This window comes from Nanorana parkeri, unplaced genomic scaffold (assembly GCF_000935625.1).
Source record: "Nanorana parkeri isolate BGI_ZX_2015 unplaced genomic scaffold, ASM93562v1 scaffold480, whole genome shotgun sequence".
Lineage (NCBI taxonomy): Eukaryota > Metazoa > Chordata > Amphibia > Anura > Dicroglossidae > Nanorana > Nanorana parkeri.
The window spans coordinates 1,129,631-1,145,037 of record NW_017306748.1 but is presented as its reverse complement, the minus strand read 5'-3'; the positions used below and the strand labels follow the sequence as shown (position 1 = coordinate 1,145,037).

At 42.4% G+C, this 15,407-nt stretch overlaps 1 protein-coding gene across 1 annotated transcript in view; it reads left to right on the top strand.

The window, feature by feature from the left end:
- The window catches only part of RDM1 (RAD52 motif containing 1), a 13,017-nt gene extending 518 nt beyond the window's left edge, over nt 1-12,499 (top strand). The window contains exons 2-7 of the mRNA XM_018560836.1: nt 1,053-1,232; nt 6,904-7,026; nt 7,808-7,970; nt 9,889-9,987; nt 11,563-11,651; nt 12,374-12,499. Coding sequence (XP_018416338.1) covers nt 1,053-1,232; nt 6,904-7,026; nt 7,808-7,970; nt 9,889-9,987; nt 11,563-11,651; nt 12,374-12,478 — 759 coding nt within the window. The 3' untranslated portion in view covers nt 12,479-12,499. The remainder of the gene's footprint in view (nt 1-1,052; nt 1,233-6,903; nt 7,027-7,807; nt 7,971-9,888; nt 9,988-11,562; nt 11,652-12,373) is intronic.
- The last annotated feature ends 2,908 nt before the right edge of the window (nt 12,500-15,407 follow it).

Sequence of the window (15,407 nt, the reverse complement as noted above, 5' to 3'; positions counted from 1 at the left end):
ATACTAACTAACCTCCTCCTGTGACCCAAAGCTCAGTATATAGAGGGAAATTAAAAAGCCCCACTGCAAGGGTTAATTGCTTGTTCATGTCTGGGATATCTGTGTAAAAGACTTTTGGTTGCCAGTGCTCACCTCTCTCTCCTACACTCTGATTTCTGGACTCTTTCGGCATCCTCACACATAATGCAGGCCTGTGGCCGCGCATTGTATGTGATGATGTCAGCAAGCCTCCAAACGCAGGAGCGCTTAACCCTTGCAGTGCGGGCCAGTCACCGCCGGAGACTCTCCTGACCAGTCCCAAAGTTTTCTGCACATACATGGATGAAATAGCATTTATTCCTGTGGAGAAGCGGTCTTTTAGCAGGGATAGACACTGTTGCTTTAGAAATGAGCGGAATTTGTTTGCGCATTCGCAGAAAACTATGGGACAGTCCAGGAGAATTTCCAGCAACTGCATTCAGGCAGCGTGGATATCATGGACAGGTTAATATACCTTTTAGATGGAGCGATTTAAAGGGTAACTTTATGACCGTAAAGTTATCCCTTAAAGTGTATTTCCGCTTTTTTATGTTCACATTCCATAAGCTAATAAAAAGCATAAACGCTTCATGCAGTTTAAATTGTTTTTACTTGGGTTAGAGTTTCTTGGCTTATTAAGGGTTAAAGTTTCCACTTGCTTCTCTGTAATGTTAGGAGGGGTTATGAAGTGTGAGGGGGTTAAGGATTACAACCCTGGCTTCTCCATTGTATGTTAATGAGAGGCACAATCCTCAAATTTCAGTCCTAAGTATTTGAAGGTGCTCAGAAAAACCTGAAATCAGCCATGTTGGCGGCTGCAACAAAATATCTAAAAGGTAGGGTATTACTTTTTGGTATGCTGTGTGAATAGGAACACATAACAAACAATATAGAGGAGTTGTCATTTTTGACTGCATAAGTGGAAATAAACTTTAAGGGCTGGTAAGTAGGCATGAAACTCTACTTGTATATTGTTTCCTCTGTATTCATGTTACGGTGATGATGTGTTCTCACACTCTTTTGTGTATCAACAGTGGTCCTTGATGAAGGCGTTCTCTCCGTTTGGGCCTCTGTACTCTTTGAAGCTTTTCCCGAATGCTGGTGTTGCTGACCCCGGTTATTATGCAGTTGTTAGATATTTCACATCGGGGAGTGCCAAGAAAGCTCATGCAGCGTGTGACAGGAAGTCTTTGTTTCAGGACTCTCCTCTGAAGGTAAATATTTGATCTATTTATGTCGAGTTTGCACATCAGTGAGCAAAATATATGTGACAGGAATGTGGGTTTAGTTTTATCTCTCATTTCAAAATAGAAGAGCATTCCGATTTTAAGTTGTGTCCATAACAGGTCTGATTATCTGCCAAGCTTGGATGATTTAGATTTGCCAGTTGTTGAAACCATCCTGATCAACCGATCAATATTATTTCGGATATACTACATGGTTGTGAGATCTTTGAGCAGATTTGTTTTCTTTAACCACTTCCGGGCCGCAATACGTCTATAGACGGCGGCCCTTTGAAGTGGTTAAAACAAGAACATGGTTGCTGCAGCAGCCGTGTTCTTGGTATCGCTTTTAACAGCAGGCAAATGCTGTTAATTTACAAGCGATGCGGCGTCTGTACAGGCGCCGGATCGTTTGTACCGTGCGGCGGCTCTCCCCCCCGCCGGTGTCTTCCCTGGGCACCGCTGTCCCCGTGCGGCGCCTGGGAGCGGCTTGGCGGGTTTCCCCGAAGTGATCCCGCTGATCTCTCCTTCGATCACTTGTATTACATCACTTCCGGTGTCATTGTACACAGTCTCCGGCTCTTAGAGCCAGGAGATGAAGCTGGGGAAAACGGTCTCTGCTTCCTCAGCTTCTTTGGGGTCCCTAGGTGACATTAGGGGTCTGCAAGACCCCTGATATCTCCATAAAGAGGACCTGTCACACCCTATCTGCTATTACATAGGGTGCTTGTTAGCTCTCTATGTAATAGCAATAGGGTTAGTAGAAATAAAATGAAAATAAAGTGTTCAAAACTTTTAAAAATGAAAGTAACATAAGAAAAATAAAATGCAAAAAAATTTTTTTTTAAGACCCCCGCCCCCCACGTACACGCACATAGACATGCATACACGCATCGGTGCGCCTACGTGCGAAAACAACAATTGCGCTACACATGTGACATATCGCCGCGAACGTCGGAGCGAGAGCAATATTTCTAGCACTGTCATTGACTGTTAGCACTAAACTGATGAGCGGTAATTGCGTTTGAAATGTTCCCTATGGAAAATTTGGGGTATTTACTTTTTTTGCGGCTTCACGGGCGAACACAATTTTAAGGCCTGACATGTTTGGTATCTATTTACCCGACGTGACCCCATCTTTTATCTTTTACCAAAAAATTGGGTATTATATTATGTTTCTGTGCACTACATTTTAATTTAGTTTATTTTTTCCTAAAAATACGGGTTTGATAAACATTTGCGCAAAAACCGGGCGACGTAAAAAATCGCACCTAGCATTTTTTTATTCTGCAGGGCCTCTGCTTTCAGAAAATATATCATTGTTGGGGGTCTGAAGCTGTTTTCTAGCCAAAAATTTATATTTTATCATGTGTGCGCAAATAGTAGGAAAATGCCCCGGATGGCAAGTGGTTAACCATGTGATCTGGAAGCATGGTAGCCATGTCAGATATCTGAATTGTACAGCTTTTCCAAGGCATGTGCGTGGCTAAGTCTACTTAAACATCAGGTTGACAGAATTTCAGCGCATGTGCTTTACGTCTTGTATTGAAGTGCATTGAGCTAAGGCAGCCCATTCATTTGAACAGGCTGCCTAATGAACCAAAAATGTGCATGTATTATATATTTTTGTAAGGCAGCACACTGCAACGCATTATGGCTAGGGGTGCATCGAAATGAAAAATTCAGAAACTAAACCGAAATAATAAAAAAAAATGTCAGGCCGAAACCGAAAATGTTTTTTATTTTTTTGCAGCCCCTGTTATGAATGAACAGGAAGCCTCGATACAGAGTGTTCCTGTCCATTCATAACATGAGGACAGAGTATCACTTCCCATTCATTCATAATTGAGGACATTGTACATAATTGAGGACATGGTATGGTTACTAACACTCAGCGATCACTGATCACTGACAGCTTGTATCTACTCTCCTTTCTGACACGCTGTCACAGGAGGCTGAGCGAGCGGGTCTTAGCCTGCTGTGACAGTGCTGATTGTCTCCGCCCACACCGTTCTCCTTTGATTTGTGACATGAGGCTGAGCGTTGTGGGAGGAGAGACGCTGGCCGCTCACAGCGATCTCATCCCGCACCGCTCGGCCGCCTATGACAGTTTCTCTCCTGCCCGCTGGGACACAGAGCAGCGCCCAGCAGGGTGGAGAGAATAGAACGGATGCACCGCTGTATCGGCCAGAAAATTGCACTTTTGGCATTTAGCCAAAAGTGCCATTTGCGGCCGATATATCGGTGCATCCCTAAATATGGCCCCTTTCACACGGGTGGTCTGATTTTCAGACTGATCTGATTGGATGCCCAATGTTAGTCAGTGGGCAGCCGGATCTAAACGGACCGCTGTAGCCAGGTACAGAAAAACAAATGGAACAGTGTGTTCCGTTTCACTGGACCCGATTGTGCCGGATTGGGGGTAATCTGATGTATACAGACACTAGTCCGTTTACATGCGATTTCCCTTAGACCGACATGGGGTCTGGTCATTTCAGTTTTCTCCTCATTGCAAGATGAAGGATAAAACTAGATGGACACAGATGTCAGAGCAGTAACACCCGATCTGTACCCCTCCAATCAGGAGGGGATCCGTGCACAAATGTGTGAAAAGTCTAAGAATGAGTGGCACCACAGTGAACCCAGTCTAAATGTATTTTTTAAATATAAGAGGTGTTTTACTTTGGGGATTTACTTTGCTTGAGTATCCGCCTCTTGCAGTCCCTGTATAGCAAGGATGGAGTGTGTGAGGGAGAAGCAGCCAATCAGGGCCTGTGCTGACATGGAGCATGCTGATAGGAGGAGAAAGAAGAGTGACATGAGATTATCATTGTGCTGCTTCTCCTTTCACTATCCAGTACAGGTTCATGGCTGAGTCTAGGCTCAGAGGTCGAGGGTTGAATGACGTTGGACCTTAGACTGAGGACATCTATTGGCGGGATACAGCACTGGATTGAAGGTGAATATTACAGCAAAAGCTTTTAATGGGCATGTTCATTTTAGTCTTGTTGTTAGCTGCTTTCCATACAGACTGTGATGAATCAAGCTTTTAACACTAAACAGCACTGTTAATCGGGAACTGTAAGTATTACATATGTTAGCTAATGACTGTTTATATTGAGGTCGGCTTAAAGTGCAACTGAAGCCAAAACGTTTTTGCTTTGGATGGAGAGAGAGATTAGAACACTGGTGAGGTTTCTATTACTGTCTGCGTCTCTGTTAGGAAGATTCACCCTCTTTATTTGTCCTGGTGATCGTCATCACTGAAAGGGAAAGAAAATCCCAAATTTTGTGTTGTCCCCAGAACAGGAATAGATGGGAAATCTTCCAATGGGGACACTAGTTCTGGTGACCCTGCAGAACACCATGCTTTTCTTGTTGTGCTATAGGACAGGAAATGAAGGGAAATCGCCCCAGCAGGACACAGATTGCGAAAGAAAAGTTGAAGGGCTTTTTGTAAAATATTAAACATGACTGTGTGAAGTAGATGCCAAATATGTCAAGCCTTAATATTGCATGTGCCTGTGAAATGCAAAACACTAGAATGCACAAAATTGTTCATAACCTGCTGCTGCAGTGTTTATTTCTGTATACAGCTCATTAGTTTAGCATTAATCCCAAATCATGGCGCTCCAACTATTCATGTCACTGCATCATGCTCGGGGATACCGAATATGTGTTGCGCAATCAGTGTGTACTTTTGCACTTGCTTCCTAGGTGAGCCTATGTGTGTATTTGAGCATAGTTCCCGATCATGTGATCACCATGTTGGTCTGTAAACAGCTTTCATTGACAGCTGCTGCAGTGTTTTTTCTGTATGCAGCCTATAATTCGAAATCCAAGCAGGGTGTTTATTTACACACTTGCTGACCGGGGTGTTACACCCCCTTCCTGTCCAGGCCATTTTTCAGTATTCAGCGCTGCGGTATTTTGACTGACAATTATTACGTCATGCAACGCTGACGTAATAATTACTGAAATGAATTTTATACCATTTTTTGGGGACAGATAGAGCTTTCTTTTGGTGGTATTTAGTCACCGCTGGGGTTTTCTATTTTTTACTATATTCAGGAAAATTTTGGGGAAAAAAGTTTTTTTTAATATGTTATACAATTATTACCCAAATTGTTTGGTAAAATATAAAAGATCGGGTCATGTCGGGTAAAAGGACACCAAACATGTCAAGCCTTAAAATTGCGTGCGCCCGTGAAATTGCAAAATACCATACCCAAAATTGACCGTAGGCGATGTTTTAAAAGCTTTTACCGCTCATCAGTTTAGTGTTATCAGTGATTGATGGCCCTAGAATTATTGCTCTCACTTCGACGTTTGTGGGGATATGTAACATGTGTGGCGTAATGGGTGCAATCGTCGTTTTTGCACATATGTGCACCCGACACATGTTTGCACGTTTTTTTTTGCATGCTGGCTGGCGAGTGTGTTGGGAAACTTTTTACTGTTTGAAGCCCTTCCATGTGCACCTTTCTGTAAAGCTGGTAACCAATTGATGAGTGCGTTTGCCATTTGTTTTGCTTGACTGATTTGGTGCAGTGACGTATGAGGGGGTTGTGATGTGCTGGGTCCCTTGTGTGTCCCTGTGCCCATGTGCTCCAAGATGGAGACTCTCGTAGTTTAGAGTTAGGACTGCACTATATGGAGGTGCCTTGACGTGGCTGTGCGGCTTTCACATATTCTGCAGAAGACGTGTATCCAAACCTCCTGCTTTTAAGCTTAGCAGTTAGACAGGTTTTTTTTGCATGCTAGCTGGCGAGTGTGCTGGGAAACTTTTTACTGTTTGAAGCCCTTCCATGTGCACCTTGCTGTAAAGCTGGTAACGAATTGTTGAGTGTGTTTGCTCCCCTATGTGATCACAAAGATATGTGACAGGTCCTCTTTATGGAGACATCAGAGGTCTCCAAGAACCCTAATGTCACCTAGTACCCCCCGAAGAAGCTGATGAAGCAGAGAGCTGCTTCATCAGCTTCTCTCCAGCGTCTGACACAAAAATGCGGAAGTGATGTAATATACATAATTTCCGCATTCTGGCAGTGGAGAGGGGGCCGGAGGGAGATCGTGTACTGATCTCCCTCTGATCCCCTGTCAGAGAACCACCATGTTGGTCCCGGGCTCGCACCGGGCACTGCAGAGCTCAGGTCCAGCGGAAGGGGGCGCACACAGCAGCACGTTATACAAGCGATCCGCCGGCTCTGTAGCCGGCAGATCGCTTGTATGTAAACAGGCATGCGTGCCTACAATGGGAGATTTTAGACAGGCAGAATGATACGTGGACACGGGTATAAAGGATATATATGTGAATGCGTTTCTCTGCATCTATCCAGAGGTATTTATAGGGACTCAATGGACATAGAAATCTAAAGATACGGGTTGAGAGATCTTAAAATGGCACGCTGAAGCAAATATTACTTTTTTTGTTTTATGACTTTAGTGATGCTTTAAAAACAGTAGTAAAAAGTAAAACTATTTACATAGGCAATTGTCAAGTTACCCAACGCTACTGAGGCTGCTAAATTTGTTGTGGATATATAGACATCTGAGACCTCTGGTCATGGAAGCCTTAACAGGGCTTTGCATATTGCTATGGTCTGCTGACCACCTTGTTTTCGTAGTGTACACATGGGGTATGTTTTCTTCTATTTCACAGGTGCAGGTGTGCAATAGAAAGAAGAGTTTGCAGTTCAAATCATTGGAGCTTTATGGCTACAAATGCCAAGAGCTGGCTAACTACTACTTGGGGTTCAATGGGTGGAGCAAAAGAGTCATTGCTGTGAGTTTCTGCCATTTATTACTATTGTTCTAATATATAGACATGCATTGTTTCTGTGTGATAGTAATTGTTTGATATATTGACTGATATAGCTCTCTAAAGCAAAGAAGTGTTTATGGGCAGATTAACATTAAATGCAATAACAAAGGGTCTTGTCTTGCGTTGGGGCTGCAGTAGAAAAAACAGCCGGTGCAGCCACAAGACAAGGCGATTTGCCTTATCACGGATAGGCACAGTTCACACCACCGCACTGCGGCTGTGCGTTGTAGAGCAGATGCTGATGTGAATCCAGCCTTAAGTGGTAGTAAACCACTAACACATAATAGGGGACCCCCAGTACAGCATACTAGCATTATGGCAGACTTGCCTTGTGGGTGATCGCCTCCGGCACTGCGATGTGCTCTCTTCCATTGGGCTTCCATCTTCTCTCAGGATTTTTCCAAGTTCTGTGCGATTGGTGGGGGCCGGTATGATGCAACTCCCTCACATGCGCATGAGAGTTACTGCAGCTCCGCAAATGACCTCCCCAAGCTTGTGCACTGAGCAGCGCATGCGTGGCTCAGTCCACACAAATGCTGACGTGCAGGGAAGAGGAATTATGACAGAAGAGACGAGTCTCTTCTGTAAAAAAAAACATAACTGTCAGCAATTTATTTTAAAGACTTTACGTAAAGCATGAAATAGCTTATCGGAATTAATTATTGGGAATATCTGTCATGTGGATCCTCCTAACAAAATCATGTATCACTGTCAGATTTAATCCTTGTTTTGTCCCTCTCAGCTTCAGAATATCTCAGGCCTGGATGTTGAAGCAGAGGAAGAAGCGAGTCCTCAGGAGCCGGCTAGGTTAAGATACTTGTGTGTGGTCGAGGTGACCATTCATGACGGTGAAATTCGCAGCAGAGGAGTCGGTGTTGCCGAGGAGGCTATGGAGAAGCAGAACGGTACTTGTCTGTTTTTAGTTTCAACTCCCATTTCTTGAGAAGCTGATGTAAGATGAACTAATCACACACAGATCACAGTATTTCCAAAATGCTTAATACTTCTTATTCTCAATTTTCTTTAGCATCTCTGTTATAATAACATAAAGTAGTACAAAAGGCAGGCAGGAAGTTTTTTACCTAAAAGCATTCTCTGCATTAAGGTAAAAATGCCCAGTACCTTTCTGTGTTCCCCTGTGTCCCCCCCCTCACTTATTACCTGTTGTCACTTGTCACCGCCGCCGGGTCCGTGAAGATATCCTCCATTCTTAACTTGCGGGAGGGAAGGTACTGAGGGTAGAGGAGTGATTGGTTCCTTCTGCTGTCAGTCAATCTGTTGGGAGGAGAGGAGGGGCGTGGCTTTCCACACACTGTGTGCGTCTTTGGATGCACACAGCTACTTGCGGGTATAGCCAGGAACACGCACGGGTGTCTCCTAGCTGATGGAGACACCCGCAGCGGGGGAAGAAGGGTAGCAAATTCAGGGAAGTATGCCCCTTCTAAACATGACGAAACGGAAGTTTTAATATCACTTTAAAGAATCCCCGTAAGGACAAAAGTGTGGCAGCTGTCATTGTCATTGAGGGGAAATCGCCCTCCTAAAACTCACCAATGACCTAATAACAGCTAAAAACAACGGCCACTATTCCTTACTCTTGCTATTAGACCTTTCTGCTGCTTTTGACACTGTTGACCACCCGCTGCTCCTCAAAAAACTCCACTCGCTTGGCCTACAAGACTCTGCTCTTTCATGGTTCTCATCCTACTTATCTACGCGCTCCTTCAGTGTCACCTACAGTTCTAACTCCTCCCCTCCTCTTCCTCTTTCTGTAGGGGTCCCCCAAGGCTCTGTCCTTGGACCCCTCCTCTTCTCCATCTACACCTCCTCCCTTGGTCAACTAATAACCTCACATGGCTTCCAATACCATCTCTATGCAGATGACACTCAAATTTATCTTTCCACTCCACAACTCTCCCCCTCAGTGTCCTTGCGTGTCACTAATCTACTAAATGACATATTCGTCCCCCCCCCCCCTCCTCATTCTTCGCTTCTTCGTGAAACGCTTATCTGAAACAAGTACCCAGCCTTTGCGGTCACAACTCCTGATCTACATACTTGTTCCCGGGCAGTGGCTCAATAAGTAGCGAAGCAAAGAGGAGAATGTACACATCATAATGTTTGTTTTGTAATCTCACACATTTTTCAGATGGAAAAAAATGTGTGAATCCTGGGTGAACATTGTGTGCATCTTGGATGAAAACATTTATAAATAGACTCCTTTATATCTAAAAAAAAATCAGTGTTCATAATCATTGATATCACTTTGAATGAGATTGGAACAGTCATTTCACTGCAGCCACAATTCAAGTAGTGCACAAGGTTAAGTTTCACAGATTAGTCAGGGATGGTGGGGACCATTAAATTAAGTGAAATCATACCTATCAGCTTAAAAAAAACCAGGGCCAGTGGTTCTCTGGTTTCCAGTTTCATGACCTTATGTCGCAGTTTACTGACACACAGACATCGGCAGAGTCTGCTTATCTCAGCGCCCACAGTGCAAAGCTGCCGCCAGGTCTCATGATCTAGAACTAGTAACCTATGCCAGCTTATTGCTAAGTTCATACTACCATGCTCCTAGCATGCCTACTTGAGACTTAGCTAGTTGATTGAACTGGAACTAAATAGAGTTCTGGTCCACTTTAAATTGTACGGATTGGCTATAGTTATGAAATTTAATAGTCTCCCTATAAAGAAATTTCCAGTTCAATAATCACTTACGGCCCAAAAATGTCAGCCTTTGCCATGTATTAAAACTCTTCCACTTCAGGTAATGTTAGCTTTTGCTGAAATCCTTTTGTTTATACCTTTACTTTTTTTCAGACCCAACAGAATTCCTTTCGAAAAATGGAAAAGTTCAGAAATATGCTGTTCAAAAGGCTCTCTCCAATGCTTTTAAGAAGATTTTATTAGTAGTTTTTGGTAAGACTGGTTCTTTTTTGTACTATTCTTACTGTGTGAAAGATCCCTTTTTTGAGTTCACTCAAAAATCTAATACTACGGTTATGGATGGACAGTACTGATCAGATAGCTGAGCACATCAAGGGAGAAAATTAACAACAGGTAAGTGAATTTAGCAGTTAACAGCATGATCTAACCCAGGGGTGCCCGCAATTTTTCGTCTGGAGATCTACTTTTCAAATGACGAGCTCAATGAGATCTACCAACGAAAAAACACCTGCATTCAGGGGCAGGAGGGGGTGTGGTGTGGCGGTGCATTGAAGATCCTGGCCGAGCGGTGAGGAGAGAGAGAGAGAGAGCCGCCGGCTGTCAGATCCTGGCCGAGCGGCTCTCTCCTCCCAGCTCGGCCATGCTACTGTAACAGCTGCTAGCTCTTCGATCGACCTAATGGGCACCCCTGATCTAACCTATTGGCTAATGTCCACATCCTCCTATTTATGCTGCTGCTGAACAATTTTAGCATCTAGGAAGAAGCAGGTGGGAATCTAAATCCTCACATTATATAATTATAGATATATATATATATATGTATATAGACTGTTTACATTTTTTGTTTTCTTTTTTAAAGATTGTTTATTAAGAAACATTTTTTGTTTAAAATCGATACACACAAAGAAGGGCCAAAACTGGCGTATCTCCAGGGTACATTGTACAAATGAGAATACAAAACACAGGTCAATAGTATATGGACAAAGCACTGGTTAAGGCAAAGGCAATGGACAGTGCAATGTAATTGGACACAACAGTCCAAACGAATAACTACAAGTGACCGTAATTAACTTGTCTGAGCAATACCCAAATAAATGTATGAAAAGGAAACGGCCCACCAATAGAAAAAGAAATGAGAAAAAGAAAGAAAGAAATGAGAAAAAAAGAGGATGCGATCGCCAGCCCTGGGCCCCCCAAAAGAGACCCTGAGTACAAAGACATAGGGTCAAGCGGTGAAAAGACTACAAAATCGATCAGTAGTACAGAAGTGTAACCAGAGGCTCCAAGTAACATAACATTTTTTATTGCGTTGATAAAGTTCCACAGTAAGTTCTTCCATATGACAGATTGTCGCTCGGTTACCCACTCGCAAGTGGAAGGAGGAGTACTCGACTTCCAGTGCCCCGGTATCACTGCCCTAGCGGCAATCAAGAAGCATCGCAATAGGCCCTCTATTAGGCTAAGGAGATAGAACCCTGGAGAACAGATTTTTGTTTGTTTGCTTTCTTAATGTATTTAGCCAATATTATCCAGGGTCAGTTCATGTGCAGGTTACTATTAGAAAGTATTGTTGTTTTGACCAGTGAGCTGTCATCTGTATTAATGTAACATCACAGTTACATTTTTTGGCATTTACTAAATCCATGGTTCACATGGTCGCCACTTAATGACGAAGTACAAATGTGGTTCCCAAGGTTACACAGGTTGTACTAAATAATTTGCAGCCACATCTTGATTTCACAGGACTCACTTTTAGACTTCTCAGACAGTCACCTTAAGCTAGAATAGAAATTTGTGTTAACATGGATCTTTGCACTTGGCTTGCAGACAATGGGAAAGTTGCAGTGGAGTATGTTCCTGATGAAGATGATGCTGTAGACTGTCTTACAGAAGAAGAGTTGCAGGGGTTTATTCAGGTATAAGAGATAGAAATTAGGGCTGGTAATGATTAAAATGTTCCTGTTCGATTAATCAAATTTTTTAAAATCGATTAATCGACTAATTTCGATTAATTATAACGCACATACAGAGGGGGTCTCACCAGAGCTTTGAGCGGGCCTCACCAGGGTAGCAGGGCTCTGTGGGGTCTAACTAGTCTTGTTAGAACAACAAAAGGGCGCAAAACTAGGTCAGCTGACTGCCTGGACCGATAAAGAAATTAACGATTAATCGACGGATTAATCATTAATTTCCACACCCCTAATAGAAATGCAATAAACACAGTTATTTAAACATATATTTTGGTTGTTTTTACACTGACCTTTCGTTGAGTTTAAAATTAGCTGTGTGTACGTTTGGCATTGCAGTAGGCAATGAACATTATCTGTAATAACTAACTTTTTTGTTATATATGCATAGATATCATTTTTATGTGTATCCTCTTCTTGTTTCTGGGGGCCGAGAAGTATAAATATAGGAAGGTGTAAATGTTTCTGTTTGTGAATGATGTTATACTTTAGTTGTAGTGTTGTATGTTACTATGTTTTATATTTTGGTTACTCCATTATTTTTATTTATTTCATAAAAGGAAAACCAAAATAAACACCATTAAAATGAAAAGCATGGCATACATTTCCTGTGTTCCAGATTCTACATTTGTGTCATATTTCTATCATAAATTCCTGTATTCCCTTAACAGGTCAATGATTTTACCTGGGCATCCGTGGATGGAGGTGCCGAGGATGATGAAGAGATGCTGGCAAACCTCACTTTCTATGAAGACACCGCGGCAGATGGAGAATAAGTGGATGTTTGTATATAGATTCAGAGACGTTGGCTGATTTTATGTTAAATCATTCTTGTGTTCTAAAAACTATTAAATTTCATGTTATTTATTTTTCTAAATTCAGTCTATTATTTTTGAATTCCCAAAAAAAGTGATACAAATTAACCACATAATTAGATGCAAATCTCATTTAGCAAACTCTATGCATCAGTTTTACTGTGTATATGTAACCCCCGTGCCTGCAATGCTGTAATATTTAGCACTGGAGGTGAGAGAGAGTTTCATTCAAGGGCTATTACACACGGCTGCTTGTGGCCATACAGCATAAGATCGAAATTATTTCCCCACCAGGGAGCACACAGATGCTGCATACCTCCTCCCATAGAAATCAATGGCCGTATACAGTGCTACTTGCATACAGCCATGTACATGTACAAATCTCGAGTGCAGGTTGTACATCAGTACCAATGTATAGCAATTTTCCACTGGAGCCCACCATAAAAAATGCTGCCTTATTTTTGGGCTAAACTGATCATTGCTGCATGTGCCTTTTGATGTCTTTTGTGTGAATCATAAGAGTGTGGAGGAGCTTGCTGAGCCCTGTGTGCGTTTTACAGAAACTTACACAATAGTCTCTGGGTGCTCTGACAAAAGAGGAGCTAAGGGAAGGTAAATGCAGTCACCCTTGGGTGCCTGCAGTGCAGCAGATCCATTACCCTGGATATATAGCTCTAGGTGTTCATTCATAAACAGTATTATTTGCCACATGTTAATGCTAACTTTCTGGGAAAAACTACTACTACTGTACTCTTTTTATACTTAACTAAACTAAAAAAATATTTGCCATATGGAGTGATTCCTTCCTTCCATATTCTGTTTATAATAAGGGTTTGAAATTATGAACATAAATTAAAGTGACTCCTGTGGGCTCTAACAGATCGTGGAATTTGGAGAGTCATCAGCAACCAGGTCAGCAAAGTACATTTGCTTAGGTAAATCTGTATCAAGGAAGGTTGCCAGAAAGCCCTACATCTCGAGTCTAAAGCAGAGGAGGGATGAGCATCGGAGGATGATAGATCTGGGTCTATAGATCCCACAACGTCAACAGAACATCTGCTATTGCTAGAAGATTCCTGCACCTGCAGACAAATCCATTCAGCATCCAGTTGAACCAGGATATTAGAGGGTCAACATCTGGTGCCCTCTGCCTGCAGTACAGGCACTGGAATGCGCTTGGGTTGTGGATCTCTCCCCTATGCCCATATTTAAGCGGTAGCGGAAGCCTGTCCACCAATTGTACGCACCTTAGATGAATATAGCAAACAATACTAGAATGTGACGTTCTGTCCAAGGAAGGATCCAAACTAACTCTCATTGCAGAAAGATCTCCAGTTCTTCCTAAATGGTTAAGGTCAGTGCTGCGGTGTTGTTTAATTGGATCCAGATTGGGTTACCAGACAAAGTTGATTAATTGATGTAAATACAATCACATCTCCTGAAACTTCGAGATGCGGGGGACAAGGGTGCACATGCCTCTTCCCCATCCTAGATAAGGAAGGACTTTCCCCGACTCCAGAGCTGGAAGTCTGATCCATCAGACCAGGTTCTACCTCATCCTAAGAGGTAGACAAATTGGTCTGTTCAGAAGCTCACCCAACTTGTCCCATGACAAGAGAGTATAGTGCTGAGATGGTCTGGGGTGATACTGGACAATAGGGGCTGCCTTGAAGACGGTTACCTACAGACACGTGACTCTTATGTGACAACTGAGAGGCAAGCAACTACCAGACTAAAGGACAAGAAAATGAGATCGGATAAACTGCACAAAAAAACATTCTGGTCTGAGCTGCATGCACGTGATGAGTTATTTACAGCTGTGATCTCTGAAGATTTAGGAGATAATCAAATTGCTGAGACAGATGCACATTTAAAGAGATGTTGTCTAGCAGTCCTTGTGCCAACTGTTTCTTCTACAGAAGGTCACATAAGTATTACACAATGGGAATTCCATGAGAATGCAATAGGACTAACGCTAGACAACCACCCTGGTGAACATTCGGGGTGAGACAGAAAAGTCCTTGTCCGGTAGGTACACTTTCTTGTCCGGTAGGTACATCATTGACCCCTACGGCAAAAACCAATAGGAAATGGGGAATTAAAAGGCGCCCAGCGACCTATGCAAATCAGATGGCTCCTAGTGCTCTGCCTGACCAGCCTACTCATGGAGTGAGTTTTCAGAGACAGGGCAAACGCTGAGGCAATGCCAGCAGCCCTAGACCTGGAAATGGGTAATTTTTTACCAGAACGGGGTAGAATGCACCTTCGATGAAGCTTTCAGTTCAGCGGGTTCTCCAAAAGCCACACCAAATAGCTGCAATTGTAGAGACCAGCTCTTTTTCCACAACATTGGAAGGGCACAATTGTCTAAAATGTCTTTGCATGCTGTAGCATTACTGGAAACAGCTTAATATAAGTTAGAGGGGTGTGCGCGTGCGTTTTGGTCATATAATTGGGATGACAGCCTTCTATATAGTTTTAACAAGAAAGTAGCAAAATGTGCGTACCAAATATAATGCTATGTGAACTTCAGGATTAGTGCATCCGGTGTTTACTACATAAAGTGTTCTTAGAATTTTGTTTGACAGTTGATGTGAAAAAGGAATTGTATAAATATATATGTTATGTTGACATACATTTAGCAAAAATAAACAGAAAGCAAATTAACTTATTTTTATACATTTTATATTGCCTAGTTAAGAAAATACAATTAAAATGTATTCAACCATAATCACACAAATTTGAGTTTGATGTATTTTCTTTAAAACAAAACAAAAATCTAACAAAAACTGAAATGAATATGAATGCAGGTAATTCATTCTATTCTAAAGATTTTAATAGGGCATCTTACCAGTGTGTGTGTGTGTATGTATGTATGTATATATATATA